The sequence below is a fragment of the Geotrypetes seraphini genome, chromosome 12, assembly GCF_902459505.1.
Source record: "Geotrypetes seraphini chromosome 12, aGeoSer1.1, whole genome shotgun sequence".
NCBI classification, from domain to species: domain Eukaryota; kingdom Metazoa; phylum Chordata; class Amphibia; order Gymnophiona; family Dermophiidae; genus Geotrypetes; species Geotrypetes seraphini.
Window position 1 is genome coordinate 44,046,199 of NC_047095.1, and position 15,126 is coordinate 44,061,324.

Consider the following 15,126-nt stretch of genomic DNA (forward strand, 5'->3'; position numbering starts at 1 on the left):
GATCAATCTACCCAAATCTCATATCATTCCCACTCAGAGACTTCAATTCATTGGAGCGATCCTGGACACACTCCTCATGAGAGCTTTCTTGCCATCCAATCGGCTTCAGACCCTTCAGTCTCTATGTCACCAGGTACTTCCTCTGCCGTCCATCTCAGCAAGACAAATGATGGTGCTCTTGGGACACATGGCATCCACAGTTCATGTCACACCTCATGCCCGTCTTCACCTGCGCACTCCTCAATGGACCCTTGCGACCCAGTGGTCCCAAGCGTCGGACTCTTGCTCACGACACATATCTGTGACATCATCTCTTCGTCAGTCTCTGCAATGGTGGTTGGTATCCTCAAATCTATCCAGAGGTCTTCTGTTCCATCAGCCTCCTCATCAACTAGTCATCACCACCGACGCCTCTCTGTACGCATGGGGAGCTCACTTGAACGAGTTCCAGACTCAGGGTCTTTGGTCAGCCCAGGAAAAGAAGCATCAAATCAATTTCCTGGAACTCAGAGCGATGTTTTACGCCCTCAAGGCCTTTCAACACCTTCTCTTTCCTCAGGTCCTTCTGTTGTGCACAGACAATCAGGTTGCGATGTACTACATCAACAAACAGGGTGGGACAGGCTCTCGCCTGTTATGCCAGGAAGCCCAGAAGATCTGGAATTGGGCCATAGATCATCATCTCTTCCTGAAAGCTATTTACATTCAGGGGAAACAGAATTCATTAGCGGACAAACTCAGCAGAATTCTCCAGCCTCACGAGTGGACACTCGACCCTGTAACTCTACAGTCTATCTTCACTCAATGGGGCACTCCTCAGATAGACCTCTTTGCAGCTCCTCACAATCACCAGCTGCCCCGTTTCTGCTCAAGACTTTACTCTCCACACCGTCTCACAGCAGATGCTTTTCTCCTCGACTGGTCGAATCTGTTCCTGTACGCCTTCCCTCCTCTACCTCTCATGTTGAGAACCTTGTTCAAGCTCAAGAGGGAACGAGCCACCATGATTCTGATTGCTCCGAGGTGGCCCAGGCAACATTGGTTCTCCCTTCTACTTCAACTCAGTTCCAGGGAACCTTTTCTTCTTCCTCTGTTTCCTTCTCTGCTTACGCAACAGCAGGGAACCCTTCTGCATCCCAACCTCCAGTCTCTACACCTGATGGCTTGGTATCTCTCGGGCTGAACTCGACTGATACTCTTTTGTCTCAGCCCGTTCGTTCCATTCTGGATGCCTCCAGGAAACCAGCCACTCTACAATGTTACCATCAAAAGTGGACGAGGTTTTCTTCCTGGTGTCTTCTTCATCATCTTGATCCCACTTCCCTAGCGGTGGAGACGTTGTTGGATTATCTTCTTTCTTTGTCTGATTCTGGCCTGAAGTCCTCTTCCATCAGGGTCCACCTCAGTGCCATTGCAGCTTTTCATGAGCCAGTCCATGGAAAACTTCTTTCAGCTCATCCCCTGGTATCCAGGTTCATGCGTGGGCTTTTCAATGTGAAACCACCTCTTAAAGCCCCTCCGGTTATCTGGGATCTCAATGTGGTTCTTTCCGCTTTAATGAAACCTCCATTTGAACCTTTAGCTACCTCTCCTTTCAAATTTCTCACTTGGAAGGTGCTTTTTCTTATTGCCATTACCTCTGCCAGGAGGGTCAGTGAGCTTCATGCACTGGTTGCAGATCCACCTTTTACGGTTTTTCACCATGACAAGGTGGTTCTGCGTACACATCCAAAGTTTCTCCCCAAGGTTGTTTCTGAATTTCATCTCAACCAATCCATTGTTTTACCTGTTTTCTTTCCAAAACCTCATTCTCATTCTGGGGAACAAGCTCTGCATACTTTGGATTGTAAAAGGGCTCTTGCTTACTATCTGGAGCGTACGAAACCCCACAGATCAGTTCCCCAACTCTTTCTGTCCTTTGATCCGAATAAATTGGGACGTCCTGTTTCTAAACGTACGTTGTCTAATTGGCTTGCAGCGTGCATTTCATTCTGTTATGCTCAGACCGGACTGACACTGGAAGGTTCTGTCACAGCCCATAAAGTCAGAGCAATGGCAGCATCTGTAGCTTTCCTCCGTTCCACTCCTATTGAGGAAATCTGCAAGGCTGCTACTTGGTCCTCAGTTCACACTTTTACATCTCATTATTGTCTGGATACATTCTCCAGAAGGGATGGTCACTTCGGCCAATCTGTTTTGCAAAATTTGTTTTCCTAATGGCCAACCTTCCCTCCATCCCTCTTTTTGTTAGCTTGGAGGTCACCCATCAGTCAAGAATAGCTGCCTGCTTGTCCTGGGATAAAGCACAGTTACTTACCGTAACAGGTGTTATCCAGGGACAGCAGGCAGATATTCTTGCGTCCCACCCACCTCCCCGGGTTGGCTTCTTAGCTGGCTTATACTAACTGAGGGACCGCGCGCCTCTGTCGGGCGGGAAGGCACTCGCGCGTGCGCGGTGCGGCCGAGCTAGAACTTTCTAAAAGTTCTTAGAGTGAGATCACTCTAAAATTGTCCGTACCGGGGCTCCGTCGGTGCCGTCACCCATCAGTCAAGAATATCTGCCTGCTGTCCCTGGATAACACCTGTTACGGTAAGTAACTGTGCTTTAATAGAAATCCATTCCCCCCGATCCACCTGTAAGAATTAAAATTGGGAAAAGTGTAAATTATTCATTATAATAATTTAAAAATGGCCCCCACACATCCTTAAATTTATTAATTTTGAACTGCCAACGCTCTTTCCATTTTAAACACATGACATACCGAATTCCACCAGAAACAATAATTCAACCTTGTACAATCTTTCCAGTTATACGTTATTTGTTGAATGGCAACTCCTGTCAATATCATCGAAAGCACAATAATTGATCATGAAATTAAAAACCGATTAAAAAAATCTAGGTGCCTCCCTGGGTTCCTAGCAGTGCTTAGTGATGCCACATGCCTAATAGGCGTGTTTAGGGGCACTTAGCACCCGCTAGGCGTGATTCTACAACAATCCTAGGTGCTGGAAATGTAGTCCTTTTAAAACCCTGGCCTACATTACTAGTGCCTAAGTTTTGTCATTAGAAGAGAATTTCATGGGAACAAATTTTTCCCCATCCTCATTGGATCTCATTTTCCCGTCCCGGCGAGTTCTTTTCCTGTCCCTGCCCCATCCCTTCAAGCTCTGTCCTCATCTGCACAAGCCTCAAACACTTTAAAACCATAAGTGCTCGAGACTTGTGAGATTAATTGTAATTGTACAGTCTCTTCTCCTGTAAACCGCTCTGAACTGTTTTGTGGTATTGCGGTATACAAAAATTAAGTTATTATTATTATTAAGGCTGACCTTACAGGAATGGGAAAGGGACAGTGACAAAACTCACGGGGACGGCAAAATTGAGTTCCTGCGGGGACAAATTTGTCCCCGTGTCATTCTCTAGTCATTAGGAGCAGTGTGGGTTTGGACCCAGAATCTCAAGGTACTGAGACTTTAGCTCTAACCACTGCACCACACTCTCCCCAAATAATACCATAATAGCATGGAAGAACATTCAGATAATACAGGTATAATACAATGTCAGCATAATACAAAAGAAACACCTAATAGGCACTACTACTATTTATCATTTCTAAAGGGCTGAAAGGTGTACACTGTGCTGTACATTCAACAATTACGGCAGATAAAGGCTAAATGGCCCATCTAGTCTGCCCATCCGCAGTAACCATTATCTCTTTCTCTCTCCGAGATCCCACGTGCCTATCCCAGGCCCTCTTGAATTCAGACACAGTCTCTTGTCTCCACCACCTCTTCCATGCATCTACCACCCTTTCTGTAAAAAAACTATTTCCTCAGATTACTCCTGAGCCTATCACCTCTTAACTTCATCCTATGCCCTCTCATTGCAGAGTTTCCTTTCAAATGAAAGAGACTCGACTCATGCACATTTATGCCTTGTAGGCATTTAAACGTCTCATCATATCTCCCCTCTCTCTATTGGCTAAGGTTCTTACCATTTGCATCTTCTCTTCCTATAGGCTAAGGCTCTGTGCACCTGCATTGTGAGGTCATAGAGCTGCCCATCTGCAGTAACCATTATCTCTTTCTCTCTCTCAGAGATCCCACGTGCCTATCCCAGGCCCTCTTGAATTCAGACACAGTCTCTGTCTCCACCACCTCTTCCATGCATCTACCACCCTTTCTGTAAAAAAAACTATTTCCTCAGATTACTCCGGAGCCTATCACCTCTTAACTTCATCCTATGCCCTCTCATTGCAGAGTTTCCTTTCAAATGAAAGAGACTCAACTCATGTACATTTACATTACATAGGTATTTAAATGTCTCTATCAAATCTCCCTTCTCCCGCCTTTCCTCAAAGTATACAGATTAAGATCTTTAAATCTGTGTCCCCATATGCCTTATAATGAAGACCACATACCATTTTAGTAACCGAGACTCATCAAGCCTGATGACTACTATCCAATGCTGCTCATCCACATTGGCACTAACGATCCTGCCAGGTACCCCTGCGAACATGTCAAAAGTGACTTTGTGGCTCTGGGAGAGAAGTTGAAGCCGTCAGGTGAGCAGGTGATATTCTCGTCCATCCTCCGTCGAGGGTAAAGGCCAAGGCAGAGAAGCTCGCATCCTGGAGATGAATGCTTGGCTACGTGATAATCCGTTGATTGAAGATGTCTGATGTAAATGAGTCCAAACTTGCAGTCTTGTTTTTCTTTTGGACATTTCAGTATTAGATTATTACTACGATGATGCTATTTGAAAACCTGTGAATGAGAAAATGAAGCTAATGTTTTAGTGTCAATATTGGTAAAAAGTAAGATGAATTGACAAAAGTCATTAATATGCAATGCAACCACATAAAAACTAACATCAGAGCACTTAAACATATTTCAGTAATTTGTGTATTTATGCATAATTTCCTAGAAATTCCAAGTAAGTAAATAACATTTAAAGCTAGTTAAAAACATAATAATAGCCTTCCTGGATCAGACCAATGGTCCATCAAGCCCAGTAGTCCATTCTCACAGTGGCCAATCCAGGTCACTAATACCTGGCCAAAACCCAAGGAGTAGCAACATTCCATGCTACCGATCCAGGGTAAGCAGTGGCTTCCCCCCTGTCTTTGTCAATAACAGACTATGGAATTTTCCTCCAGGAACTTGTCCAAACCTTTCTTAAAACCAGCTACGCTATCTGCTCTTACCACAACCTCTGGCAGGTGTTGATTTTCCACCTGAAATTGTACCATATTTTTCACTAGAGCTTTTTAAAATTATATTTCCAAAATTGACACACCCTACTGCATATGGTGCCTTCCTTTCTTCCTAATGCTGTTACATCCTTTCCTCATAGGGTACATTTCAAGATGCATCTGCATCAACACTTTTTCAGTTACTGAGAAATTACATCAGATGACCTTGTATCTAATGACTGTCGCCATCTTCAATCAAGGAATTACCACCACACTGCCACTTTTCACGTTCAATACCTTTTTTGAAGAATCACAATTCTAAGTATAAAAGTAGAGGTGAAATAGTTTAGATTTGGTGTACAAATTGCAGTCAAACTGTTCAAAGGGTGTGTGTCCTTTTTCATCCATCTATATCTGTTTTAGTTATTTCCATTGTGACATTCAGGTTTTTATGTTTTGTTCACTATTTTATAAGTTTTTATTTAATTAGTGTATGTGTTCTGTAATTTTGATAATCTATTGGTTTTTTTTAATGTTCTGATCACTATTTATTTGAATGTCTTTATTTTATTATTTCGTTATCAAGTTTTTACAAAGTTTTATTTAAAATTTGATTAAACGCTTATCCAAAATTCTAGGCGTTTTACAATGATAAAAAGGGGAAGACAAAATCCAAAACAATAGACATATACAATCACGATGCTGCCTGTGATGGAGAAAAATATGGCCATGTCCAGTTATGCTTTTAATCTGTTTTTATGTGTTGTAGTTGACATAATAAACCTGCTTTATCTGCTTGGACAATTTTTTTATTTTAATATTCTTTATTCATTTTTATAACATTTACAATAAGTGAATAATTGATCTGCTGTGGTATTCTGAGCTTTGGCTTGTGTAGATCTTGGCCTCTTTTTTTGGTTTTTATTTGATGCTTTATGGGAGATTTTTTTTCATTTGCGCTTCCAGAACTATGGAACACTAAAGTGCAACAAGAGTTTACATATATCATGCAGTAAAAATAAAGGATATGCCCAGCATCTGCCCTTCATTTACCATACAGAGTAGATGCCTTCATTCCATACTCGGCAGGTAGTGTGTGGGTACCAGGCCCCAGTGCAAAATTGAAAACAACAACACAACTCCTTCAAAAAGGATCTCCCACCAGATAGTAGTTTCCCCAGTCATGACCCTTCCCAATAACATCCAACACCCCCAAGATCATCCTCCCTAATCCAGACACCCTACCAATTCTGAATCCTCCAGACAGTAAACTCTCCCACAGTCAACCCCCACATTAAGATCAGACACCATCAACAGGTAATCCCTCCAGAGCAGACCCACCTTCAACAGTAGCCACCCACACAAAAAAAATCCCAAAACAAAACACCATATCATGACATTCCCCATTCCCACCCCCCTCAAGACAAACCTGGTGTTTTCTCTGATGATCTTGGACCAGGGCAGGAGCAGTCCTCCTCCGCTCCCATTCCAGATTAGCCAGAATTCAAAATGGCCACTCTGACCCCAAGTGGCCTTTATCTGCTATCATGTTTCTATGACCTGAGGAATATTTTAGGTACAAAGATAACACTTTATTTCCAATCTTTGTTTTTATTTATGAACCTGAATAGGTACCTTGAAGTAATCATGTTTGATTCTCTGTTCTGCAGGTTTGAGTTTATTTATAATTACTTATATTTAGCTAATTTGCGTGGTAACTGGGAAGAAGTAAAGAAACATGCTGAGAAGGCTCCTCAGCCAGAAGTCCGGAGATACGTCCTCCCTCTAAATATCAATAAGGTAATGTGCTAGCAAAGTAAGCTTGTATTTCCAGAGTTCCTGGATTGGTGGTTCTGTGAAGTGGGTGTAGTAAGGAGGGGTCAGGGGGCCTCCGGTATCCAAGTTTTTGAAGAATTGTACTTAGTGGTGCCTAAGTCAAGCTCCGCCCATAGAAATGCCCACGATGGCTGGCCGGAAGGGTGCCTACTCCCTCCGGCCAGCAGGCCCGCCTCTTCAAAATGATGGGCCTTCCCCTCCCTGGTGCATCCGGGATGCACCAGGGAGAGTCCTAAGGCTCTGATTGACCCAGGTTGCTTAAGGCCCCTTTTGAAAATGGCAACTTGGATGTTGTGGTGAGAAAAATGTCAAAGTGCCACTTTATGTCATTTTTTGGATGTCTTTCTGTTTTGAAAATGAACCCCTTATTTATTATTCTCTAAAGAGAGTAGGCACATACTTTCCATTATAAAATGGCCATGTAGCGTGCATTTTCACAGAGCGCATAATATGGGCACCCTCTACAGCAGGGGTGTCCAAAAGGTCGATCGTGATCAACCAGTACATTGCAAAGACAACGCATGTCGATCACAGAGCCACAATAGACTCGTGTTGCCTTTGCGTTCTGTTCTTCCTGCTTCCCAAACGCCAAGCTAGGCACATACAAGCACCAGGCCCACAAGCCTTCCCCCTCTCCCCCCCCCCCCCACGTCAATTCTGATATCAGAGAGGAAGTTCCGTGCCAGCCAATCGCTACCTGGGTGGCCCGGAACTTCCTCTCTGATGTCAGAATTGATGTCGGGAGGAGGGGAAGGCTTGTGGACCCGGTGCTTGTATGTGCCTGGCCTGGTGTCAGGAAAGCAGGGAGAAATCGGCGGCGGTGGCATGGTGGGGGCAGGAAAAGAGAAATAAAGACAGAAGAAAAAGGGGGACAGGAAGAGAGAGAAAGAAAGGGGGCAGGGAGAGGGAAAGAAAGGGGACAGGGATAGAGAAACAGAAAGGAAGAGGGCAAGGAGAGAGAGAGAAAGAAAGGGGAGAGGGCAGGGAGAGAAAAAGAAAAAGTTTGACTCATGGAGGGACAGAGAGAGATGGTTGGAGAATGTAATGAGGTCTGGAGTAGAGGAAGCATGCAGGAGGCAGAAAGAAGGGAAGAAATATTGGATGCACAGTCAGAAGGAAATGCAACCAGAGACATGAAATCACCAGACAACAAAGGTAGGAAAAATGATTTTATTTCCAATTTAGTGATCAAAATGTATCCGTTTTGAGAATTTATATCTGCTGTCTATATTTTGCACTATGGCCCCCTTTTACTAAACCGCAATAGCGGGTTTTAGCGCAGGAAGTCTATGAATGTTGGGAGCAGCGCAGGGCATTCAGCGCAGCTCCCTGTGCTAAAAACTTCTATCGTTGTTTAGTAAAAGGGGAAGTGGTATATTTGTCTATTTTTTTTATAGTTGCTACTGAGGTAACCTTGCATATTTTAAAGTCATCTGCCTTGACCTCTTTGAAATAAACCTCAAATATAAATGATAATTAACATTTTCTCTGCATACAGTGTGCGTTGTGTTGTTGTCTTTTTAATTTTATTGTTGGTAGATCATTTTGACTTGGTCATTTTAAAAGTAATTTGCAAGCCAAAAAAAGTGTGGGCACCCCTACTCTACAGAATCTACTTCCTACTGTCAGAAGGAGGCTGTGAAGGAACAACTTCTCTTTAATTACTGTTAGGATGGGTCTCACCAGGCTACACTCATTCTCCACCTCCTCTCCAAAGCTGAAGAAAGGGTGGGAACATTTTCTATGCCCTGTTCAACCAGCATAAGTTTCCTCCTGTCATCTAACAGTACTGTTACTTCCTTCATTATTTTATTTATCCAATTTTCTAAACCATTCTCCCAGGGGAGCTCAGAATGGTTTACATGAATTTATTCAGGTACTCAAGCATTTTTCCCTATCTGTCCCAGCAGGCTCACAATCTATCTAATGTACCTGGAGCAATGGGGGGTTATTAAGTGACTTGCCCAGGGTCACAAGGAGCAGTTTGCGGTTTGAACCCACAACCTCAGAGTGCTGAGGCTGGAGCTTTAACCACTACTCCACTCTAGAAATTAAAATGTAGTAAAAGTGAGCCAAATATAGGACAATCAAGCCATTGTGACATCACTGATGAGGCTGGCTCTTAGGCATTGGTTAAAGAAGACATTATGATGTCACAATATCAGCTCTGGGTATCACTCTATTTATTTAGTTATCTATAGTTTTCTCCCAGGGGAGTTCAGAACAGTTTCCATTAATTTACTCAGGTACTCAAGCATTTTTTCCTATCCTGGTGGGCTCACAATCTATCTAATCTACCAGGGGCAATGGGGGGATTAAGTGACTTGCTCAGGGTCACAAGGAGCAGCATAGGTTTGAACCCCAGGGTGCTGAGGATGTAACTTTAACCACTGCACCACATTCTCCCCGTTATTATATTGCTCACATAGTAAACATACTTTGGATCAGCTAATATAAAATCATGATTTACTGTTAATTTTATTAACTCTTTTAACTATAATTGCACAGTTGATTGCAACTGCATTTTTGTCTTTTTTTTTTTTTTTTTTAATTCCCCACAGCATGACACAGGCAAAAATTTAGTTACTTTGCCTTACACAACAGCCACTGCAGTGCTGCGCTGTGATGAAATTATCTGGCTAGAACCAGAAGTGCTTTTCTCAGGGCCTCGTCTAGGTAAGATGTCTACTTTACACTTAACAGAGAGGCAACCCAAGATGTTGAAACATCGAAACATTGTTCCTATGCTTTATTTTTCAGCCTTCGAGTTTCCACAGATTAATTATAAGAAATATTCTGGAAAGCCTTACACCTACTCATTTGGGCTTGGACTGAACCACTTTGTTCCAGACAGGGTAAAAGCAAAAGAAAAGTGAAGAGTTAGTTGGTCCATCTGTCAACTAGTGAATTAATGAAGCCTCTCTTGTCATCTTTGCAGCTTTCTAAACTGAATGTTAAAACGAAAGAGATGTGGGTATGGCAGGAACCGGGCAGCTACCCTTCAGAGCCCATATTCGTTTCACAGCCAGATGCTGTGGATGAGGATGATGGTAAGGAACTTCAGATGTTCATGTCGTTGCACTTTTTAATTTAAAAAATGAAAAATACGACATCCAACCAAGATAATAAATTCTGTAACAAGAACCCATACCCATCCCCAAACCCCCCAACCATAAAGGACCACTCTGCCCGTCGGCCCCACCCTCCCCCCTCTCATTCCACAGAGATACAGAAGGCAACCCAAGTAAACATTCCAGAAAACACAAATCATCAAGTCACAGATTATTCAGAATCTGACTGCGGCCTCTCGCAGAGTCGGGACATTCAAATAAGGAGTCCAAACTTGAAGGAAAGTTGTATGTCGATTCCGGGAACCAGCTACAGCTCTCGCCTCCCACCGCATCAGAGTATGCATTTTATTCCTCCAATACCATACCGAAGGAGGCTGACCAGACAGCCAGTGGTTCATAATACATTTCTTCCCTACGACATAACACTTGCTTAAAAACGATTTTTCCTGAGCTGAATGCATATTTAACTAAGTAAAATGACAGAATAACATACCAGGCGTGAGAGAGAGACTGCGGTGTTCATAGTTATACCCAAAAAGGTAGCCACCTCCTGCCAGAAACTCTGGATTGTTGAACACGCCCACAGACCTCGTTGCACTTTTTAAGTTTGCTTCCCATGCCGCAGCTAAACGTCTGTCATCTTGACATATTTCAACAGAAATGCAAATGTTTTTAAAAAAAGGGCATTTCTATGCCTCATGGGGATTGTACCTGAACACCGAAGAATCTATTCTTCCAGTTATTTTGGCTTACAGACGGTGAGCAGTGACATTTATTTTTCCTGAATGATAGTTATTGTGAAAGGCAATATTAGTTATCTAGTTTGATAGCATGCCATCAATTAGCAAAACAAACTCTTCGCACATAAGGGAATTTATCAATTGATGCAAGAGCTATAGAAGTGATCTGAGACCATGGACTTGGGGAACCACTAGTTCATAATAGAACTGGTACATGAAGACATTGCTTTATTTATACAAAAGAATTGCAGAAAGTACAGTCTGAAAGCAAACGCCAATAAGTGAACTGAACAGGCAAGATTTTCAAAAAGACTTCTGCATAAGGTTTCGAGATACTGTAACTTGTCTGTTCACTGTGCTGAAATAAGGTGCATTAATAAAAGTTGTCTGTGTGCTCGGAGGTGGGATCAGGCCTGTGGCTGTCAAAAGGTTGTCCAGAAAGTGGTAATTCAGTCTCTTCCTGGAGGACTTGTTTTAGTGTAGCTTAGCCAAAAAGCAGACCTAATTCCAATGAATAAAGTGCTTGATATTATCTGGTGGGGGCTGCTACAACGAAATATCAAGCTCTAAAAAAATACCCCAAAACAAGAAAAAAACTGCAGATGGGAAGGAGATTTTTCCACATCAGACTTGAAAATTTTGATGACCATATTACTACATTGTTTTCTGCATCACCCTCTACAAGTGATACATCTCGGACCCCTGAGGAAGGAGGTGTTTCTCTGAAACACGGACCATGTAGGATCCATATTCCATGATTAAAGGATTACAAAATTATATGGTTAAAATAAAGATTCATGCCCTTCTACATTCCCATCTGCAGTTTCTTTCTTGTTTTGGGTGTTCGCTTTTTTTTTTTTTCAAAATTCTTTATTCATTTTTCATCTTACAACAAGTACACAATATCACATCATTTAAAACTTTTACACATCACTTGAATTTCTTTCCATTGTCATCGTAAATACATAAATTTATTCTCTTCCCACCCAACCTTCCCTCAAGTATTTCAATCAAAAATATCATATAAATATTGTGTTCTTATCTATTGATTAACCTTTAAATAGTGTTCGCTTTTTACTGCAGACTTGTTGGATTTTTCTTTGGTTTGCTAAAAATAAAACCCCACATCTATAGGCCTTCATCAAAGGACCAGTCGTATGTTTCATGTAATGGGCAAATATTGAATACTGTAAAGTATTTTAAAACAGTGTTCTTCAACCACCGGTGCCGGTCCGCAAAGATTTCCTGCCTGTCCATGAAAAATTAGAGTCCCCTGCAAGCGCATGTCCATCTTCCTTCTGGTTTGGCTGCTCCTCATCTTCAGTGCCAGCTGCACTTGTTTGCCGGGACAGCGCACAGTGTGTCTTGCACGGGGACCGAGCTGTGGAGATGTTTTTTTTTTTTTTATTTCAGTCTTAGTAGTTTGCTGGTCCACAGAATAATTCTTTTATTTCCGCCAGTCCATAGCTGTCAAAAGGTTGTTTTAAAGGACATGATCACTGAACAGATAAGTGGAACCATAGCCTAACAATCAGGGGAGTTAGGTTTGATTCCCCAATCGCGAAAAATACTATGCAGAATATCGGGAAAATCTCATATACTATCACTACTATACTTCCCAGTTGGAGTTCAAATTCAAAAATTATGATTCGTATCTCTTGCTTGGAAGGTCTTTAAGGTTTTTATGTGGATTATTTTACTTTGATGTGGATTGTTTATGTTGACTTTTGGAACTTTTAAATTTTCAATGAAGTCCATTTCAGGAACGTTGTTGCTCCACAGTGTCTTTTGATTTCACATCTCTTGCTTTACACGTTGTTTTTTTTCCTCCATGAAAGGATTAAATTCTTTAAAGAAATCCCTCGTTCACTTTTATTTTTTAATTTCAAATTTGTTTTTCTCTCGTTATAATCTCCGCTTATCTTCTGCTTCTTAATTTTATCATGTTTTATACTAACAGGAAGAAAAAGCCTCAGATCCCCGTATGCTACCAGCTGGAAAAATTTGCAGGCAATACTAGAAAGGGAAGTTGCTAGAGCTAGGTTTGATTCCTGGTGCAGCGCAGCCCCTTGTGACTCTGGTCAAGTCGCTTAACTGCTATGGTCTGGCGTTATATAAGAATGAAGTTGTTGTTGTTATTATTATTATTAACCTTCCATTGCCCCAGGTACAAAGTAAAGACGTGTATATAATATGTAAATGCAGCCTCTCAAATCCCACCCCTTTTCCCTTTCCTATCAATGATTCCCCTGTTTTTTTTTCCTGGCTTATACCCTTTAGGTATGAGTGAATTTATCAGAGTACAGGGTAGTGATGTCCGCCCCGGATGCCGCCATGGTGGGAATGCCAGCACCCCCCCCCCCCCCCACTCCCTTCCCCACCACCAACCTTCCCTTCCACCTTCTTTAACATTCCCGGTGCAAGAAGCAACCCCAACCTGCTGCTGGCACCTGCGTCAGCTCTTCCTCTGACATCACTTCCTGGATCCGTGCATAGTTTGAGGCTGAAGGGTAGTAAACTCAAGAGCAATGTAAGGAAATTCTTCTTTACGGAGAGGATGGTGGATGCCTGCAATGCGCTCCCGAGAGAGGTGGGGGAGAGGATAACGGTGATAGAGTTCAATAAAGCGTGGGATGAACGCAGAGGATCTAGAATCAGAAAATAATAGTAAATTTTGAAGAATTAAGGCCAGTACTGGGCAGACTTGCACGGTCTGTGTCTGTATATGGCCGTTTGGTTGAGGATGGGCTGGGGAGGGCTTCAATGGCTGGGAAGGTGTGGATGGGCTGGAGTGAGCTTTGGCGGAGACTTAGTAGTTGGAACTGAAGCATAGTACAGGGCAGAGCTTTGGATTCTTGCCCAGAAATAGCTAAAAAGAAGAAAACAATAAAAAATAAATTGAATCAGGTTGGGCAGACTGGATGGACCATTCAGGTCTATATCTGCCGTCATCTACTATGATACTATGTAGAAATTCCTCACTGTTTATTTCTGTCCCTTAGGCGTTCTGCTGAGCATTGTCGTAAGCCCTGGTGAAGGACAGAAGCCAGCTTTCCTTCTTGTGCTGAATGCCAAGGATCTGAGTGAAATTGCCAGGGCTGAGGTGGAAACAAATATTCCGGTTACATTCCATGGACTGTTCAAAATGGCCTGAGTTCCGAATGCATAATGTCAGTTTTGGACATATTTTCCTAGGTCTTATCTAGGATCTTGAACCCTTTCCTGGTCTCTCATTCTGGAATATGTCTTATACTAATGAGAAAGTCTCTGTCTCTCTCTCTCTCTGTCTCTCCCTCTCTCTCTCTCCATCTTTCATAAGCATGCTTGCAAGCCTGGCTTTTTTGCTGGAAGTACTTTGATAAAGAGAGCTCAGCTGCATTTTGTAACGTTATTTTCATGAAAGTAAAAGTGGCAAAAGCCTAACAGAATATTGACTTTTGTCAAATTCCATTTTGTATCTGATGTTTTATCATGTCATCACATATATGTATACTGTATAAGAATAAGAGGGTTGATATTCAGTGGGACTTACCTGGAATGAGTGGGTCACCAGAGCCAGCCACTAATTTTCTGCAGCATTATCTAACGTTCACGATATCAGGAATATGCATGAGAGAGGTTTGCCTGCACTGCCTCCTTGGTATGCAAATCTCTCTCATGCATGTTCATGGTGGATATCCTGAAAACCTTGCCTGCCTGTGGAGCTCGACGACCGAGATCGAGTAACCCTGGGCTAAAGTCTGGGATGTCCGATTTATTCTGCTGACTTCGGAGAGCTGTCTCCTTGGTCCACCCTGGAATGGGAGCGTGGTAGACACTGTACTCGTAGGCCCTGGTGAGAGAGTATAGCAGGTTCCCTTGTGTAAAGGCAGTGGCCTAGCGAGGGTGAGAACGGTGACACCCCTCTCCTGCCCTATTCTCCACCCCCCATCCACTCCTTCCTTGCCCCCTCCTGCCACACACGCATGCCCCTTCCCCCCCCCCCCCATATCTCCTTAACGTCTGCGGTGCAACCTGCTGCTCACGCCAGCATCGGCTCTTCATCTGACATCACTTCCTAGGTGCGGATCCAGGAAATGATGTCAGATGACAAGCCGACGCAGAAGGTTGGGATTGCTGCTTGCATCGTGAACGTTAGAGGTACGAGGGAAGGGTCAGGTAGTAGTGGGGGGGCAGAGAAGGAGCAGGGACAGAGAGGAGGATGGGTGCTGGTGCCTCCACCAAGATGGCACCCCGGGAGGACCACCCCCATACTACGTCACTGTGTATAGGGAATGGCTGTAT

General features: G+C 43.0%; 1 protein-coding gene across 1 annotated transcript in view; it reads left to right on the top strand.

The window, feature by feature from the left end:
- The window catches only part of RPE65 (retinoid isomerohydrolase RPE65), a 49,263-nt gene extending 34,921 nt beyond the window's left edge, over window positions 1-14,342 (top strand). Inside the window, exons 11-15 of the mRNA XM_033916906.1 lie at window positions 6,866-6,995; window positions 9,593-9,707; window positions 9,792-9,886; window positions 9,970-10,081; window positions 13,845-14,342. Of these exons, the coding sequence (XP_033772797.1) occupies window positions 6,866-6,995; window positions 9,593-9,707; window positions 9,792-9,886; window positions 9,970-10,081; window positions 13,845-13,996 (604 nt within the window). The 3' untranslated portion in view covers window positions 13,997-14,342. The remainder of the gene's footprint in view (window positions 1-6,865; window positions 6,996-9,592; window positions 9,708-9,791; window positions 9,887-9,969; window positions 10,082-13,844) is intronic.
- The last annotated feature ends 784 nt before the right edge of the window (window positions 14,343-15,126 follow it).